Source organism: Triticum urartu, chromosome 2A (assembly GCF_056163025.1).
Source record: "Triticum urartu cultivar PI428250 chromosome 2A, HENAU_Tu73, whole genome shotgun sequence".
Lineage (NCBI taxonomy): Eukaryota > Viridiplantae > Streptophyta > Magnoliopsida > Poales > Poaceae > Triticum > Triticum urartu.
In genome coordinates, this window is record NC_141874.1 from 623,010,932 (window position 1) to 623,030,007 (window position 19,076).

At 50.4% G+C, this 19,076-nt stretch overlaps 1 protein-coding gene across 1 annotated transcript; it reads left to right on the forward strand.

Moving 5' to 3' along the window:
• The first annotated feature begins 1,265 nt into the window (after positions 1–1,265).
• LOC147986264 (uncharacterized) lies at positions 1,266–1,658 on the forward strand. The gene has a single exon (XM_087541938.1). It carries the CDS (start codon positions 1,266–1,268, stop codon positions 1,656–1,658), a length of 393 nt encoding a protein of 130 aa, XP_087398064.1.
• The last annotated feature ends 17,418 nt before the right edge of the window (positions 1,659–19,076 follow it).

Consider the following 19,076-nt stretch of genomic DNA (forward strand, 5'->3'; position numbering starts at 1 on the left):
CGAGTGCCCATCTGGTTTGAGGTGGTCGACTTGGAAAGCCCGTACCACGCACTACTTGGCCGACCTGATTTAGCCAAGTTCATGGAGGTGCCACATTATGCCTACCTCAAGATGAAGATGTCAAGCACCAAGGGAGTCATCACCGTCTCCGGAGATTATCAGAAGTCGTCCAACTGTGCGGCCGCCAGTAGCCGGTTGGCTGAGTCCCTTGTGATCGCTGCCGAAAAGTGGCTCCTTGGCCAGGTTGTGGCCATGGCCGGCAAGCAGCCGGACATCCCCCACGATCCCAAGGAGTCGGAAGCCAAAGGATCCTTCAAGCCGGCCAAGGAGACAAACAAGATACCGTTGGAACCAGAGCACCCGGAGAGGTACACCGTCATAGGTGCAAACCTTGACAGCAAATAGGAAAGCGAGCTCGTCGATTTCCTCCATGAGAATCGGGACATCTTTGCATGGTCTCCCAAAGACATGTCAGAGAAGATGCCAAGCCAGTCAAGCAACCCCTCCGCCGACTGTCGGAGGAGAAGAGAAGAATCGTTGGAGAAGAGATCGCCCGTCTGTTGGCAGCTTGCTTCATTATGGAAGTTTTCTTCCCAGAATGGCTCGCCAACCCAGTCCTAGTACTGAAGAAGAATAACAAGTGGTGCATGTGCATTGATTACACCAGCCTCAACAAGGCCTGCCCGAAGGATCCGTTTGCTCTGCCGCGGATAGACCAAGTGATAGACTCCACAGCCGGATGCGAGCTATTGAGTTTTTTGGATGCCTACTCAGGGTATCACTAGATCAAGCTGAACCCGACAGACCGTCTGAAGACCGCATTCATCACACCATTTGGAGCCTTCTGCTACCTGACCATGACATTCGGCCTGAGGAATGCCAGTGCCACTTTTTAGCATTGCATGCAAAAGTGCCTCCTCAAGCAACTCGGCAAAAATGCCCACGTCTACGTAGACGATATCGTGGTGAAGATAGATAGGCGCAACACACTCCTCGAAGACCTCAAGGAAACCTTTGAAAATCTGCGCCGATTTCAAATCAAGCTCAACTCAGAAAAGTGTGTGTTCGGAGTACCAGCTGGCCAGCTCCTTGGCTTCCTGGTCTCAGAACGCGGCATTGAGTGCAACCCTGTGAAGATCAAAGCCATCGAGAGGATGGAGAAGCCCACCCGACTGTGAGACGTCTAGAAATTCACCGGCTGCTTAGCATCCATCAGCCGGTTCATCAGTCGGCTAGGCGAGAAGGCTCTTCCCCTATACCAGCTCATGAAGAAGACCACTCATTTTGAGTGGAATGACCAGGCGGATCACGCTTTTCTCCAGCTGAAGAAGATGTTGACCACGCCGCCTGTCCTGGAGGCTTCGACTGCTAAAGAACCCATGTACCTTTACATCGCCGCCACCAGCCGGGTGGTCCACACAGTCATAGTTGTGGAGCGCAAGGAAGACGGTAAGGCGTTACCAGTCCAGAGGTCGGTGTATTACCTGAGTGAAGTGTTGTCCGCCTCTAAGCAGAACTACCCCCACTATCAGAAGATGTGCTACGTCGTGCATTTCGTGGCCAAGAAGCTGAAGCCATACTTTCAAGAGCACCCAATCACTGTTGTTTGCACTGCTCCCCTTGCTGAGATCATTGGCAACAGAGATGCTTCTGGCTGAGTGGCCAAATGGTCAATCGAGTTGGCCCCCTACACCATCTACTACCAGCCCTGCACCGCCATCAAGTCCCAAGCACTGGCCGACTTCCTCGTCGACTGGGCCGAGACCTAGTACCTGTCGCCAGCGTCGGACTCCACCCATTGGTAGATGCATTTTGATGGTTCAAAGATGCGCACTGGTTTGGGAGCCGGCATCATCCTCACATCTTCCAGAGGTGACAAGCTCAAGTACACGTTGCAAATCCATTTTGCCGCCTCCAACAATGTGGCCGAGTATGAAGCACCAATACACGGCCTCCAGTTGGCCAAAGAAATCGGCATCCGCCGGATCCTGTGCTACGGCGACTCCAACTTAGTGGTCTAGCAGTCTTCTGGCGACTGGGACGCCAAGGATGCAAACATGGCAAGCTACCTTTTTCCGTCTAGCAACTCAGTGGATACTTCGAGGGGTGTGAGTTCCTTCACGTGCCAAGAGCTGACAATGAGCAAGCAGATGCCTTGGCACGAATCGGCTCCACCCGGCAAGCAATACCAGCCGGTGTCTCCGTTCAGCGCCTGCTCAAGCCATCGATCAAGCCTTCTCCGGAATCTGAATCCATCTTTGTGCCGGCCCCTCCCGAAGCAGTCAGATCCGGGGACTTCAGAACCTGGCCTGGGGGCTGCAGCAGTCGGCCCGGGGACTTCAGAACCTAGCCTGGGGGCTGCGGAAGTCGGCCCGAGGACTTCATTAACACAGCAAGTGGCGGCCACCTCCAACCCGCCACCTCCCAACCCAACCGCCCTCGTGCAAGTTGCAATTCTGGCAGTGTAAGAAATAGCAGCACCTTCATGGGTGCAGCCCATCCTCAACTTTCTACTAAACAAAGAGCTTCCGACTGATGAGATCTCAGCCCGACAAGTGCAATGTCGGGCAGCAGCTTACACCATTGTCAATAGAGAACTTGTAAGGCATAGTGTCACTGGTGTGTACCAGTGCTGCGTGGAGCCAGAGGAAGGCCAAGCAATCCTCAAAGACATCCACCAAGGTGAGTGCGGCCACCACGCAGCTTCCAGGTCACTCGTGGCCAAAGCTTTCCGCCACGGTTTCTTCTGGCCGACTGCCTTGGAGGATGCCAAGGATCTAGTCAAGGATTGCAAAGGGTGTCACAAGTTCAGCTCGAAGCAACATCTACCGGCTTCTGCACTCAAGACCATCCCCTTAACATGTCCTTTTGCCGTCTGGGGCTTGGATATGGTGGGACCATTCAAGACAGCACGCGGCGGCATGACCCATCTGCTTGTCGCCGTGGACAAATTCACTAAGTGGATAGAAGCAAAGCCAATCAAGAAGTTGAATGGTCCAACTACCGTGACCTTTATTGCAGATATCACCACTCGGTATGGAGTACCACACAGCATCATCACGGATAATGGCACAAGTTTTGCCAAAGGAGCCTTGGCCCGTTTCTGCACGACGCAGGGCATCCGACTGGACCTAGCGTCTGTTGCCCATTCGCAGTCAAACGGCCAAGTTGAGCGAGCAAATGGCCTCATCCTTTCCGGCGTCAAACCCCGACTGGTCGAACCCCTGGAACGGTCAGCCAGCTGCTAGATTGATGAGCTGTCGGCCATCCACGGGAGCCTCCGCACTGCTCCGAACAAATCAACTTGCTTCACTCCATCCTTCCTCATCTATGGTGTCGAGGCCGTCATCCCGACGGACATTGAGTTCGACTCACCTCGCGTCACCATGTACACCAAGGCGGAAGCAAAAGAAGCGCGTGAAGACGGCGTCGATCTATTGGAGAAGGGTCGGCTGTTGGCACTCAGCCGGTCCGCCATCTACTAGCAGAGTCTATGCCGCTGCTACAACTGAAAGGTCAAGCCAAGATCTTTCCAGGAGGGAGACCTTGTGCTCCGACTGATCCAGCGAACAGTCGGCCAGCACAAGCTCTCGGCACCTTGGGAAGGCCCATTCATCTTTAGCAAAGTTTTGGGCAACGACTCCTACTACTTGATCGACGCTCAGAAGCCCAGAGCACGCAAGAGAGACGACTCCGGCAAAGAGATAGAGCGGCCGTGGAATGAAAACCTCCTTCGAAGATTTAACAGTTGATGTAGTATGTACCACGCTACCTTTTGTATTAAGTACGAAGACTTCGGGTCCCCCAAGAGGAGCTCGGGGACTACCCTCTTTTCTATATATGATAAACGTTATGCCTATGAATGCGTTATTTCATTATTTTCGCCTGGCACCGAGTTCGACCAGTCGGCCCGGGGGCTCGCCGCTTTGTACTATGTGGCGCTTCATGCAGTCGGACAAGTAGTGTGTTGGCGCCCAAGCCCTCTCCTGCCAGAAGCCGCAGCTCGCAGAGCGACTGTCCGGTGGGCAGGAGTTACAGGCAATAAAGGGTGTCCACGTGAACAATGGCTAAGGACCCCAAGCACGCACATAGTTCAGGCCGGCTTCCCGCCTCATCGGTCGGCTGCTGAAACAGCCGGTCGGCCGGTTTCTACTTAACTTGTTAACGCTCTAGTCGGCTAAGTACTTGCCCTCCCAAAAGAAGCTAAGTACTTGACCAGCAACAGTCCGCAGAGCGGCTGTTGCCTGGCAAGACGGCAGCCAAGGGAGGGCGGCAAAGGAAAAAGGCCAAGGGGCAGAAAACAAGACAAGTCAGAACTTGGCAAAAGCATAACTTCAGAGAAAGCATATTTACATGACAAAAGGCCCTTGGCCAGCATTCAACAGAGTTCGAAATACACCCCACGGGTGGAATTGTGAAAATTTAACAAAGTTTGTCGAGACTGATAAAACAGGGAAAATAAAGATAAGTTGGCGGCCTAGGGAGCTATAGAGGGGTCTAGCTAGCTCACGGAGTCGGTGGGGCCGGTTGGTGGAGTAGACGGCTGGTCGGTCTCTACTTGGTCGCCTCCAGCCGCAGTCGGTGCGCTCGAGTGCGGCTTGTTGTTCGAGGCACGATCAAGTTGGGGCTGGCCATCCGCTCCAACCTCTGGCGCATCTTCTTCGCCTTCCTCGCCCTCCTCATCTCCTCCCTTGTCTTCCCCCTCGTCACTGGAGTCGATCACCTCGGCCGAGTCCTCGTCATCCTCCGGGTTCAGTCTGAACCACTCCGGTAGCGCCTCGACTCCATCCTCAGCCAGCTCAGGAACAAAGATGCTGGTGTCAGTGTAGTCGGTGATTGCCGCTGCCCGTCTGACGAGGTCGCGCTTCACCGCCACCAGCTCCTCTTGGTCCTCCTGCCGAAACGTGGCCAACTGGGCTAAGTTTAGCCCAGGATACGACGCCTTGACAAACTCCAAGGCTCGGCGCACTCCAGCCCGGGCCGAAGAGCCCTTCCAGGCCTCGAGTCGGCCGGCCGCCACCTCCAGCCAGTCGGCAGTCCGACTGGGAGTGCGCGGAGCCGGCATGTCTGGCGAAAGGGCGGAGATCGCCTGAGCCCCGACACGCTGAAGGTGGCGCAGCATCCAATGAGCCGGCCGAAGGCGGGCTTGGATGCTGAGGAGCTGCTTGCTGAGGGTCCGGGGGGCGTCGGCGTCGATCTGCATGCCTTCCACCCTCCGTTCCTCATGATAAGCCTCAATGGCCTCGTTGGCGGCGTCAGAATGGCCAGGAAAGAAGTCTGCGTAGACAGAAAGCAAAGAAGTCAGAAGTCAGAAGCTGGAGGCAGCTCGGTCAGCAGCCGGCAGCCAAAAGAAAAAGAAAAAGAAGAAAACTTACCATCAACCATGTCTTTAATCCTACCGAAGCCAGATTTCAGCAGCACCTCCTTGTCGGTCCAGGTGGAGCGTTTGGTCTCGAACTCAGCAAGGAGATTGGACTCCCTCACCTCTGCCTCCTTCCGGGCCGTCTGGAGAAGCTCCGCCTGCTCCGCCAGTTGCGTGGCCAGTCGGTCACGCTTTTGGGCCAGCTCGTTGCACTCTACCTCCTTGGCACGCAACGCGGTGTTGGCCTCACCCAGCTGTCGTTGCAGGACGGAATTGGCCTCTGCAAGGGTGGAGAGAGAAAAAGATGTCAGTAACCAACAAAAAAGGAAGTATAGTTTCCGGGGAGATCCGGCCCGACTGCTCAGTAGTCGGCCCGAATCTCGGGGACTACAGCCCGCGGGTGCGCTATCGCGCCCCCGCAGAGAAGGGAAATAGGGATTTACTCCGGCTTTCCGACAAGTCGGTGGTCCGTCGGTCCAGCTCCCGGACGTTGGAGTTGAAGGTAGTCACGCGAAGATTATGATAGTCCTGCAATGAAGATGGAAGAAAAGTTAGCACTTGGAGCCCGCCAATGAGGTCCTGGGACGCCTGCTCAGCAGCCAGCCCGAAACATGGGGACTACACCTAGTGGGTGCGCTGGCGCGCCCCCACAGAGAAGTACAAAAATCAAAGACAAAGAAATAAAGAGCATACCCGAATGGCCTCTCACGAATCCAGGAACGCCATGTTGCACTGCTGAAGAGCGGTGGCCTTGGCTCGGAGCTTGGCCTGGACGTCCAGGATCGCCTGGTTCAAAACGCATGTTCCGCCTCCGTGCACCCTTTCGGCTGGAGTGGCACTGGATGCTTCGGCCTCCGGGGCTGACGAGCTCGTGGCACTGGCTTCCAGCGGTCGTGGCGCCGAGGTCGCCTTCGCACCTCGGCGGTGCAATGGTGTGCGGGCCCCAGGAGCCGGGCCCGTCACCATCTCGTTTCCGGTTGGCGGCACCAGCGGGGCCGCCGGCTGCTTGTCCCATGACCTGTCAGCCGACGATGGCGATGGCACGGCTACCTCCGGAATGGCGATGTCGCTAGCTCCCCTCTCCATGACCGGATGTTCGCCGCCGGCTCCCCTAGTCAGCGTCGTGAACTCCGGAGGCGGCAGCGTGGAGTTCAGGGGGATGACGAACAATGACGCTTGGCGGTACGCAACTTCTTCGTCCCACTTCTTCACCGTGGCATCGGCCTCAGCCTCCGCCAGCTTCTTCAGCGTGGCGGCCTCCGCCTTGTCCACCTCTGTGTTGGAACATGCGGTATGCTACGCTAGCGCCAAATAAAATTTTCTACCGCGCACCCAAGATCATGCTGCTGGAAATAGATCACGGGATCGAGTTTACCACTAGACATGCAATCACCGCAGCGGAAGTAGAGTTGGTGATGCGTGTAGCCGATCTCCCGGGCCGTCTCCTCCTCGCGTTGCCGATCTCCCACGAACAACGAAGACCCGTGAACGGTGATCTCCCGCGAACGGCACCTCTTGGTTCCCTCGAACGGTTCATCCAAGCACCGTAGATGCGATTTCTCCAACGTATCCACACGTATGGGAAGCAGCATCGAGCGGCGGACTGCTAGGTCCGGTCGCGCGGCATGGGCGTGGGGAGTGGCGGTGGCTAACCAGGGTTCAATTCGATCAACCCTAAGTGGTGTGCCCACTCCCCTTTATATAGACCTCCGAGGTGGGCTCAACACTTGAGCCCACTAGGAGTCCACATCCATTTTCCACTCAGATCCAATCCAAATGGGTTGCAGCCCCTTAAGTGTGCGACCCTATAGGTTCACGTACACATGGACACGACCAGAGTCGATAGTTGGTAGCGGCTCCTAGCAGAACGTGCCAACTCCCATGTGGGCGTAAAGTCATTTGACGAACCTCAACAATGTGGCATATGCAACATTCCTTTTGCCTCACGATATTTGTTGTCGAGCTCAAGGAGAGTACTTGTCACCCTTGTGTTAGCTTGACCTCTCTTCTCGAAACCATGATACAGATTCCCGAACTGGGTTAACACTTAACCCAAGTCGCATGGCCATGCTTTCCGAATCTGATCACTCGAGAGGGCCCAGAGAATATCTATCCAAATAGGAGGGGCAAATTCCATCTTGGTCAACCATGTCTCGCGGCATGTCTCACGACTCACCCGAAAGCTACCTTTATAACTACCCATTTACGGAATAGCGTTTGATAGACCCTAAGTGAGTCGATCCTCATCCCGAGAACATGTGAGGACCTCAGGTCTAGGACATGGCATAGACATTGCGCTTCAGACTAACAGATGACTATATCTCGCTGCGTCTCAAAGTGGGTCTGTCCGGCTCGGTGATCTCCATCCCCGAGCCCACACTATCGGTTTAGCATCTCCATGCCCATGACTTGTGAAACATAGTCATCAACCGAGTCGTATACTAGTCAAGGATATGTGTCCGCATAACCTTATCAACTAGGGACCATTAAAATAATCATCTACAATACATAGTTCCACAAACAAGTCACATACTTATTGATACATATCATTGATGATGTTCAAGGACAATACAAAGGACTCATGAATACATATGGAAATATCATCATCACATGATTGCCTCTAGGGCATATCTCCAACACTCTGCCTGCTCCCTGCGGGCGGCTTCCCGCTCCTCACTCACCTCCCGCGCGTTTCTTTCCTGCGCCTCCCGGAGGTCGGCTGCAGGATCAATTCGCCGAGTGGTGGTAGAAGTCTCCCCCGACACAATGACGAAGGCGGCGGCCGACTTCTCGAGAGAGAGCGGAGCCCTAAGACAAGAAAGTAAAGCAGAAAAGCTCAGATAGAATCAACCAAAGAGAAAAAAGCACAAGGAAAGGATGCTTACCCCGACACCATGGGAGGCGCTTTCGGAAGCTTCTGAAATTTGGTCGCCTTCGCGGCGGCCTCCCTTTGCTTGGTCGCGGCGGTCGGGTTCTCGGTCTTCTTCGGCGCGCTGCCAAACAAGGCGGCACCTTGTTTGCGCTTGAGCGTGCCGCCTTGAGAAGCCGGCTCGGCGGAAGGGCCTACATCTGCCCTGGCAGCGCCTCGCGCATGGCGCGGCTCATCTTCATCCTTGTCATCATCAGACCTGGTCTCTATGCCTCCCACGTCTTCGGAGGCGCCCGGTCCATCGCCGCCGCCTATGGCGTCATCCTCCAAGGCGGCCGCCCCCAAGTCCGGGTCGTCCACATCACTCACTGCCCGGTCTGGCAGGTAGTCTCCACCCGACCCTACAATGGCGGCCATCGCCGGAGACATGAAGATCTGCGTTCGAAGGACCGACTGGTCAAGACGTCAAGACCGAGACCAAGTCGAATACCAAAAAGGAAAGAGTTTAAGAACTTACGGCAGGCGGCGGGTTGTCCCGGGAGTACGGCCGCATGCCGAACCGCCAAGACCCCTCCGACAGCTTGAGGTCGGAGATCTCGTTCACCATGCGGGCGACCTCAACAGCCGGCATGTCCTTCATGCACATCCAGCTTGGGTCCCGATTCCCGCTCATCCGACAGATCAGATGAGGCCGGACTTGGAGCAGGAGAACCTGGCACTCGACGAAGGCGACCAGCAGGTCGGACGCCTTGAGGCCGGCCGAGTCCGTCAGCACCCGGAGTCGGTTGATGGCGGCAATGGCGTTGGCTGACAGGGGCTTCGGCTTGTAGCCCCAGTTGGCCCGAGGTTCGGCCAGAGGGCCGGCTTCGTAGGGCGGCAGGTTGATGAAGTCCATGGAGGGGTCGACGTTCTCCGCGTAAAAATACGCTTTCTGCCACAGTTTGACCGACTGGGACAGCTTGATGGCGGGGAAGGCGTTCTTCATCGACGGACGGCGCACCACGACGAAGGCGCCGCACTGGGCCGCCTTCTCCCTGTCGGAGGTGCCCAGCTTGGTGTAGAAGAATGCTCCCCACAACTCAATGGTGGGGAGGATGCCAAGATAGCCCTCACACATCGTGACAAAGGCGGACAGCAGCGTCACGGTGTTGGGCGTCAGGTGATGTGGCTGGAGGTGGTAGAAGTTGAGGAAGGAGAGGAAGAATCCACTTGCCGACAGGCCGAAGCCGCGGAGGAAGTGCGAGCGGAACATGACCCGCTCACCTCCCTGCGGCGCCGGCGAGATATCCTCCTCCGGCGGAATGCGCACCTTGACGTAGGCCGCGTCGGGAAACCGCTGTGTGGCGCGAAGGAAGGCGAGGTGGTCGGCGATGACGATCGAGCCGTCCTAGTCCCCTCCCTTCTCGTGCGTCATGGAGACTGGACTCGGCGGGGAAATGGCACGGTAGCAGAGGCAAGGTTCACGATGAAGCAAGAAGCTTGGCGCGGAGGAGGCTGCCGGCGACGAGCTGCGGCAGTGCTTCGGCGGAGCGCAGGAGTGCAGCGGCAACGAAGAGGAGGATGAAAATTGCAAAGGGGAGGAGGGCGCGCGTGCTCTGCCGCTCCCCCTCTTTCCCCCTACTTATAGCCCCTGGGCTGCGAAGCCAAGGGGGCGGCGCATGGGATCGTGGGATTAACTGCGCCCACGACCCCATGTTCCCATGATTATTGTGCGAGTTACTGCGCGCAGTAACTCCGCACGGAATCGCAACGGTCCGCCTCTGCCGCAGCGGATCCGCCCGCGCGCCGAGGCCCGATCATGGCGGGCCCAGCCTGCTGCCGCGTCCAATCGCGTGTGTGGGCTGGCAGGCTGGCCCAGTTAGCTGGCGCCGCGTGGCGCGCTCGCTGTGGGCTACGGGCTAGAGGCTTGGAGGGCACGCCACCTATCTTCCCACCCTGACATTTCAAGATCATCAGACGTATCCGCCTGGTCATGGCCGACCTCCAGCAGGCGGCCCACCAGAAGGCGGATGAAGTATTCGGCAAGAATATGCGGAGAAGGAAACTGCTAAGGCATCTCGGCTCGACAATCGTGCTGCCTCACCAGCTTCGGGGACTACTGTCGGAGTAATGAACCACGGGTAGCCTCACCCGAGTCCCTGAGCATTTCAAGACATTTGGGCCGGCTGCGCCCAACAAGCGTCAAGGATGAAGCGCCGCCTTCTGGCGGCCGGCTGCCAAAGGATGGCCAAAGTACCAAAAGATGGCCCCATGACGAGCCGCCTCCCAGCAGGCGGCCTCCAGAGAGGCCGGCCCCTGGCAGGCGGCCCATGGCGCTCTCAAAGTCTGCGCCCTCATAAAGAAGACAAGACGGCCAAGGTGGGGCGTGGCCACAGTGTCCCGTACCGGCCGAGATCTCCGGACGGCGTGGCACTGTTGCCATCCCGCCCTTGACGTCGCCAATGTTAGGCGGAACCCTGTTCCCACAGCGGCCTGTCGGTACGGCATGCAGGTGGCGGGCCCTACCGGGCAGCGAGAACCCAAAGAGTTGTGGCACCTGACTAGTCGGACCCGAGGGAGGCCGGCCTCCAGCAGGCGGCCCACTTCTCCCTCAGAGTCCACGCGCCATCAACCAGAGGAGACATGGTGCGGCTACAATGATCTCCCACCAGACGACGGGACTGTATCCACCCCCCCCCCCGACCAAGCATTCGTCATTAGCATTACGGCTATAGTAACAAGCAGCCAGCCAGACCCGCCAGCGGTGGAGGCGGCATGTCGGCTCCGTACCAGACCAGCTGGCAGGGCCCACCAGGCGGCGGACCCCAGCGGCCGACGGAGGAGCCGGTGACAGAAGACACTAACAATCGGGTCCTACACCCGGCAAGATTACCACTGTACCCCTGGGGGGTAGGCCTATATAAACCCCCAGGGCACCCATGCAAAGGGTTCCCAACCCTGTTAGATCTGGACACACATAAAGAGAGGAGGAAGCTAGCCCTGCCTTCTTCCTCCTCTCGCATACAGCTCAAGGAGCACCATTGTACTTGCTAGTGCCTTAGTGATCATGCTGAGACCCCGCAGAGCATGACTAGGGGTGTTATCTCATAGGAGAGCCCTGAACCTGGGTAAGATTCGCCGGCGTGCATATCTTCGCCTCCTCCCGTTTCCTGGCACCGGCGACGTCTTACTAGCCCCCATCATGATTAGCCATCCTTTGCCATATGTCGCACCAAACCCCCGACACTCCATCAACATCTTCACCAGCACCATCTCCTCTCAAAGCCTAGTTCATCTCTTGTATCCAATCTTTGTCTCAAAACCTCATATTGGTACCTGTGGGTTGCTAGTAGTGTTGATTACTCCTTGTAGTTGATGGTAGTTGGTTTATTCGATGGAAGATTATATGTTCAGATCCTTTGTACATATTAATACCCCTCTGATTATGAACATGAATATGATTTGTGAGTAGTTACTTTTGTTCCTGAGGACATGGGACTAGTCTTGCTATAAGTAGTCATGTGAATTTTGTATTGGTTCGATATTCTGATGAGATGTATGTTGTCTTTCCTCTAGTGGTGTTATGTGAACGTCGACTACATGACACTTCACCATTGTTTGGGCCTAGGGTAAGGCATTGGGAAGTAATAAGTAGATGATGGGTTGCTAGAGTGACAGAAGCTTAAACCCTAGTTTATGTGTTGCTTCATAAGGGGCTGATTTGGATCCATATGTTTCATGCTATGGTTAGGTTTACCTTAATTCTTCTTTTGTAGTTGCGGATGCTTGCGAGGGAGATTAATCATAAGTGGGATGCTTGTCCAAGGAACGGCAGTACCCAAGCACCGGTCCACCCACATATTAAATTATCAAAGTAACGAACGTGAATCATATGAGCATGATGAAAACTAGCTTGACGATAATTCCCATGTGTCCTCGGGAGCGCTTTAGTTTATCTAAGAGTTTGTCCAGGCTTGTCCTTTGCTACAAAAAGGATTGGGCCACCTTGCTGCACCTTATTTACTTTTATTACTTGTTACCTGTTACGAATTACCTTATCACAAAACTATCTGTTATCGATAATTTCAGTGCTTGCAAAGAATACCTTACTGAAAACTGCTTGTCATTTCCTTCTGCTCCTCGTTGGGTTCGACACTCCTACTTATCGAAAGGACTACGATAGATCCCCTATACTTGTGGGTCATCAAGACTCTTTTCTGGCTCCGTTGCCGGGGAGTGAAGCGCCTTTGGTAGGTGGAATTTGGTAAGGAAAAATTTATATAGTGTGCTGAAATTTATTGTCACTTGTTACTATGGAAAATAATCCTTTGAGGGGCTTGTTCGGGGTATCTTCACCGCGGCCAGTAGAGCAAAGAGTTGCTCCTCAACCTACCAAACCTACTGAAAATGTTTACTTTGAAATTCCTTCGGGTATGATAGAGAAACTGCTAGCTATTCCTTTTACAGGAGATGGAACATTACATCCCGATATACACCTAATCTATGTGGATGAAGTTTGTGGATTATTTAAGCTTGCAGGTATGTCCGAGGATGTTATCAAGAAGAAGGTCTTCCCTTTATATTTGAAGGGAAAGGCATTGACATGGCTTAGGCTATGTGATGATATTGGATCATGGAACTACAACCGACTGAAATTGGAATTTCATCAGAAGTTTTATCATATGCATCTGGTTCATCGTGATCGTAATTATATATATAAGTTTTGGCCTCGCAAAGGAGAAATAATCGCTCAAGCTTGGGGGAGGATGAAGTCAATGTTATATTCATGCCCCAATCATGAGATCTCAAGAGAAATTATTATTCAGAATTTTTATGCTCGGCTTTCTCTCAACAATCACTCCATGCTCGATACTTCTTGTACTGGATCTTTTATGATGAGGACTATTGACTTCAGATGGGATTTATTGGAAAGAATTAAACGCAACTCTTAAGATTGGGAACTCGACGAAGGTAAGGAGTCAGGTATAACACCTAAGTTTTATTGTGTTAAATCTTTTATGGATACCGATGCTTTTCGTGAATTTAGCACTAAATATGGACTTGACTCTGAGATAGTAGCTTCTTTCTGTGAATCATTTGCTACTCATGTTGATCTCCCTAAGGAGAAGTGGATTAACTATCATCCTCCCATTGAATTAGAAGTAGTTGAACCTATTAAAGTTGAAGAAAAGACTATCACTTATAATGTTGATCCTATTGTTCCTACTACTTATTTTGAGAAACCACCTTTTCCTGTTAAAATAAAGGATCATGCTAAAGCTTCAACTATGGTTTGTAAGAGTAATACTAGAACACCTACACCCTCTGAGCAAATTAAAGTTGAACCTAGTATCGCTATGGTTAAGGATCTCTTGGTCGATAATATTGATGGGCATGTTATTTACTTTTGTGATGAAGATGCTAGAATTGCTAGACCTGATACTAAAGATAAACATAGACCTATTGTAGGCATGCTTGTTGTTTCTGTTAAAATAGGAGATCATTGCTCTCATGGCTTATGTGACATGGGTGCTAGTGCGAGTGCAATACCTCATACTTTATATAAAGAAATTATGCATGATATTTCACCTGCTGAGATAGAAGATATTGATGTTACTATTTAGCTTGCCAATAGAGATACTATTTCACCAGTTGGGATTGTTAGAGATGTTGAAGTCTTGTGTGGGAAAGTTAAATATCCTACTGATTTTCTTGTTTGTGGTTCATCACAAGATGAATTTTGTCCCATTATATTTGGTAGACCCTTCTTGAATACTATTAATGCTAAGATAGACTGCAAAAAGATATTGATACTGTTGGTTTAGGGGATATGTCTCATGATTTTAATTTTGCTAAATTTCGTAGTCAACCCATTGATAAAGAATTGCCTAGTAAAGATGAAATTATGGGTCTTGCTTCTATTGTTGTGCCTCCTAATGATCCTTTAGAACAATATTTTCTAGACCATGAAAATGATATGTTTATGAATGAAAGAAGGGAAATAGATGAAGTATTCTTTAAATAGGGACCTATTTTGAAACACAACTTGCCTATTGAAATTCTAGGGGATCCTCCTCCACCTAAGGGTGATCCCGTGTTTGAGCTTAACCATTACCTGATACTCTTAAATATGCTTATCTTGATGAAAATAAGATATATCCTGTTATTATTAGTGCTAACCTTTCAGAGCAGCAAGAAGAGAAATTATTGAAAACTCTGAAGAAGCACGGTGCTGCTATTGGATATACTCTTGATGATCTTAAGGGCATTAGTCCCACTCTATGCCAACACAAAATAAAATTGGAGAACGACGCTAAGCCGGTTGTTGATCACCAACGACAGTTAAATCCTAAGATGAAAGAAGTGGTAGGAAATGAAATATTGAAGCTTATGGAGGCAGGTATAATTTATCTTGTTGCTGATAGTCAGTGGGTAAGTCCTGTCCATTGTGACCCTAAGAAGGGAGGTATTACTATTGTTCCTAATGATAAAGATGAATTGATCCCACAAAGAATTGTTACAGGTTATAGAATGGTAATTGATTTCCGCAAATTAAATAAAGCTGCTAGAAAGGATCATTACCCTTTACCTTTTATTGATCAAATGCTATAAAGATTATCCAAACATACACATTTTTGCTTTCTAGATGGTTATTCTGATTTCTCTCAAATTCCTGTGTCGAAAGAGGATCAGGAAAAGACCACTTTTACTTGCTCTTTCGGTACCTTTGCTTATAGACATACGCCTTTTGGTTTATGTAATGCACCTGCTACCTTTCAAAGATGTATGACTGTTATATTCTCTGACTTTTGTGAAAAGATTGTTGAGGTTTTCATGGATGATTTCTCCATGTATGGAACTTATTTTGATGATTGCTTAAGCAACCTTGATCGAGTTTTATAGAGATGTGAAGAAACTAATCTTGTCTTGAATTTGGAGAAGTGCCACTTTATGGTTAATGAAGGTATTGTCTTGGGTCATAAAGTTTTGAAGGAGGTATTGAAGTTGATAAAGCTAAAGTTGATGCTATTGAAAAGATGTCGTGTCCTAAGGACATTAAAGGTATAAGAAGTTTCCTTGGTCATGCCGGTTTTTATAGGAGGTTCATTAAAGACTTCTCAAAAATTTCTAGGCCTCTGACTAATCTCTTACAACAGGATGTTCCTTTTGTCTTTGATGATGATTGTGTAGAAGCATTTGAAATACTTAAGAAAGCCTTGATTTCTGCACCTATTGTTCAGCCACCTGATTGGAATTTACCCTTTGAAATTATGTGTGATGCTGGTGATTATGTTGTAGGTGTTGTTCTAGGACAAAGAGTTGATAAGAAATTAAATGTTATCCAATATGCTAGTAAAACTCTAGACAGTGCCCAAAGAAATTATGCTACTATTGAAAAAGAATTTTTAGCAGTTGTATTTGCTTGTCATAAGTTCAGACCTTATATTGTTGATTCAAAAGTAACTATTCACACTGATCATGTTGCTATTAAATACCTTATGGAAAAGAAAGATGCTAAACCTAGACTTATTAGATGGGTTCTCTTGTTACAAGAATTTGATTTGCATGTTATTGATAGAAAGGGAGCTGAAAACCCCGTTACAGACAACTTGTCTAGGTTAGAGAATGTTCTTGATGACCCACTACCTATAGATGATAGCTTTCCTGATGAACAATTAGTTGTCATAAATGCTTCTCGTACTTCTCCATGGTATGCTGATTATGCTAATTACATTGTTGCTAAATTCATACCACCTAGTTTCACATACCAACAAAAGAAAAAAGTTTTTCTATATTTAAGACATTACTTCTGGGATGATCCACACCTTTATAAAGGAGTAGATGGTGTCATTAGACGTTGTGTACCTAAGCATGAACAGGAATAGATCCTTCGCAAGTGTCACTCCGAGGCTTATGGAGGACACCATGCTGGAGATAGAACTGCACATAAGGTATTGCAATCCAGTTTTTATTGGCCTACTCTTCTCAAAGATTCCCGTAAGTTTGTCTTGTCTTGTGATGAATGTCAAAGAATTGGTAATATTAGTAGATGTCAAGAAATGCCTATGAACTATTCACTTGTTATTGAACCATTTGATGTTTGGGGCTTTGATTATATGGGACCGTTTCCTTCCTCTAATGGGTATACACATATTTTAGTCGATGTTGATTACGTTACTAAGTGGGTAGAAGCTATTCCAACTAGTAGTGTTGATCATAACACCTCTATTAAGATGCTTAAGGAAGTTATTTTTTCTGAGGTTTGGAGTCCCTAGATACTTAATGACTGATGGTGGTTCACATTTTATTCATGGTGCCTTTCGTAAAATGCTTGCTAAGTATGATGTTAATCATAGAATTGCAACTCCTTACCACCCACAGTCTAGTGGTCAAGTAGAACTGAGTAATAGAGAACTTACATTAATTTTGCAAAAGACTGTTAATAGATCTAGAAAGAATTGGTCCAAGAAACTTAATGATGCATTATGGGCCTATAGAACTGCGTATAAAAATCCTATGGGTATGTCTCCATATAAAATGGTTTGTGGAAAAAGCATGTCACTTACCTCTCGAACTAGAACATAAGGCATATTGGGCCATTAAAGAGCTCAACTATGACTTCAAACTTGCCGGTGAGAAGAGCCTATTTGACATTAGCTCACTTGATGAATGGAGAACCCAGGCCTATGAGAATGCCAAACTATTTAAAGAAAAAGTTAAAAGATGGCATGACAAAAGGATACCAAAACGTGAGTTTAATGTAGGTGATTATTTTCTATTATACAACTCTCATTTAAGATTTTTTGTAGGAAAACTCCTCTCTAAATGGGAAGGTCCTTGCGTTATCGAGGAGGTCTATCGTTCTGGTGCCACAAAAATCAACAACTTCGAAGGCACAAATCCGAGGGTGGTGAACGGTCAAAGAATCAAACATTATATCTCAGGTAATCCCATAAATGTAGAAACCAATGTTATTGACACCGTAACCCTGGAGGAGTACGTAAGGGACACTTTCCAGAACGTTTCAGACTCCGAAAAGGAATAGGTATGTGGTACGGTAAGTAAACCGACTCCAAAACAGTTCTAATAGCATTTTTCTCCGTTTTGGAATATTTAAGAAAATAGGAAAATAAGAAGCAGTCCGGAAAGGACACGAGGCGTCCACAAGGGTGGAGGGCCCCCTGCCTCGTGGGCACCTCGTGTGCCCTCCGGACTCTGTTTTCTTGCACGATACTTCTTTTGGTCGGTAAAAAATCATTATATAATCTCACGAAGGTTTTTACCACCGTACCATGACAAAATCCTCTATTTTTGTTTTGGGTTGTTTCTGCCACAGATTAGATCAAGATGTCTTCTCAAGAGTCAGTCGGGAAGAGCCGGGTGAGGGAGTCCTGCATTAGGGGGTCTCCGGACAGCCGGACTATATCCTTTGGTCGGACTGTTGGACTATGAAGATACAAGATTGAAGACTTCGTTCCGTGTCCGGATGGGACTCTCCTTGGCGTGGAAGGCAAGCTAGGCAATATGGATATGAAGATCTCCTCCCTTGTAACCAACTCTGTGTAACCCTAGCCCCCTCCAGTGTCTATATAAACCGGAGGATTTAGTCCGTAGGACAACATACAATCATACCATAGGCTAGCTTCTAGGGTTTAGCCTCTACGATCTCGTGGTAGATCAACTCTTGTAATACTCATATCATCAAGAACAATCAAGCAGGACGTAGGGTATTACCTCCATCAAGAGGGCCTGAACCTGGGTAAACATCGTGTCCCCTACCTCCTGTTACCATCCGCCTTAGACGCATAGTTTGGGACCCCCTACCCGAGATCCGCCGGCTTTGACACCGACATTGGTGCTTTCATTGAGAGTTCCAATGTGTCGTCACCGTAAGGCTCGATGGCTCATTCGATCATCGGTAACGATGCGGTCCAGGGTGAGGTTTTCCTCCCCGGACAGATCTTTGTATTCGGCGGCTTCGCACTGCGGGCCAATTCGCTTGGCCATCTGGAGCAAATCGAGAGCTATGCCCCTGGCCATCAGGTCAGATTCGGAAACTTAAACTACATTACCGACATCCGCGGAGACTTGATCTTCGATGGATTCGAGCCCGTGTCAGGTGCGCCGCACAGTCACGACGAGCACGACGTAACTCTGCTGTCGAACAGTGTTCGAGAGATCACATCTGCAACTACTCCGGCCTTCAATCCGGAGTAAATTGCACCATCCAAGGATGGAGGGATAGACCCCGCCATGGAGGCCGCACTCTCGGTGGCGATGGAGCCGGATACTGAATTCACCCCTTATGAGAGCCGTGTCGCCGAACCACTGGATTTGTCTCCGGCCACGGACTCCGAGCCGCCTACATCCTGCCTATCGAATCTGACTAGGCGCCGATCATGGAGTTCACCTCCGCGGATATCTTTTAGCACTCGCCTTTCAGCGATGTGCTAAATTCATTAAGGTCTCTCTCCTTGTCAGGAGAACCTTGGCCGAACTATGTCCGGCTAGAATGGGATGCGGACGACGAAGAAATTCGCTGCCCACCCACCACCCACTTAGTAGCCATTATCGACGACTTAACCGACATGCTCAACTTCGACTCCGAAGACATCGACGGCATGGACGAAGATGCAGGAGACGAATAGGAACCAGCGCCCACAGGGCACCGGACAACCACTTCATCACATGACATATACATGGTGGATACACCCAAAGAAGGCAATGGCGAAGAGACAGCGGAGGATGGCCCCTCCAAGAAGCAACCCAAGCGCCAACGTCAGCGGCGCCGCTCTAAGTCCCGCCATAGCAAAAACAGCGATAACAGCGCAAGAGAAAATAACACTCCAGTCGACTCCAGAGGAA

Coding starts and splice junctions, on each gene's coding strand:
- LOC147986264 (XM_087541938.1), top strand. CDS start 1,266: ATGAAGAAGACCACTCATTTTGAGTGGAATGACCAGGCGGATCACGCT.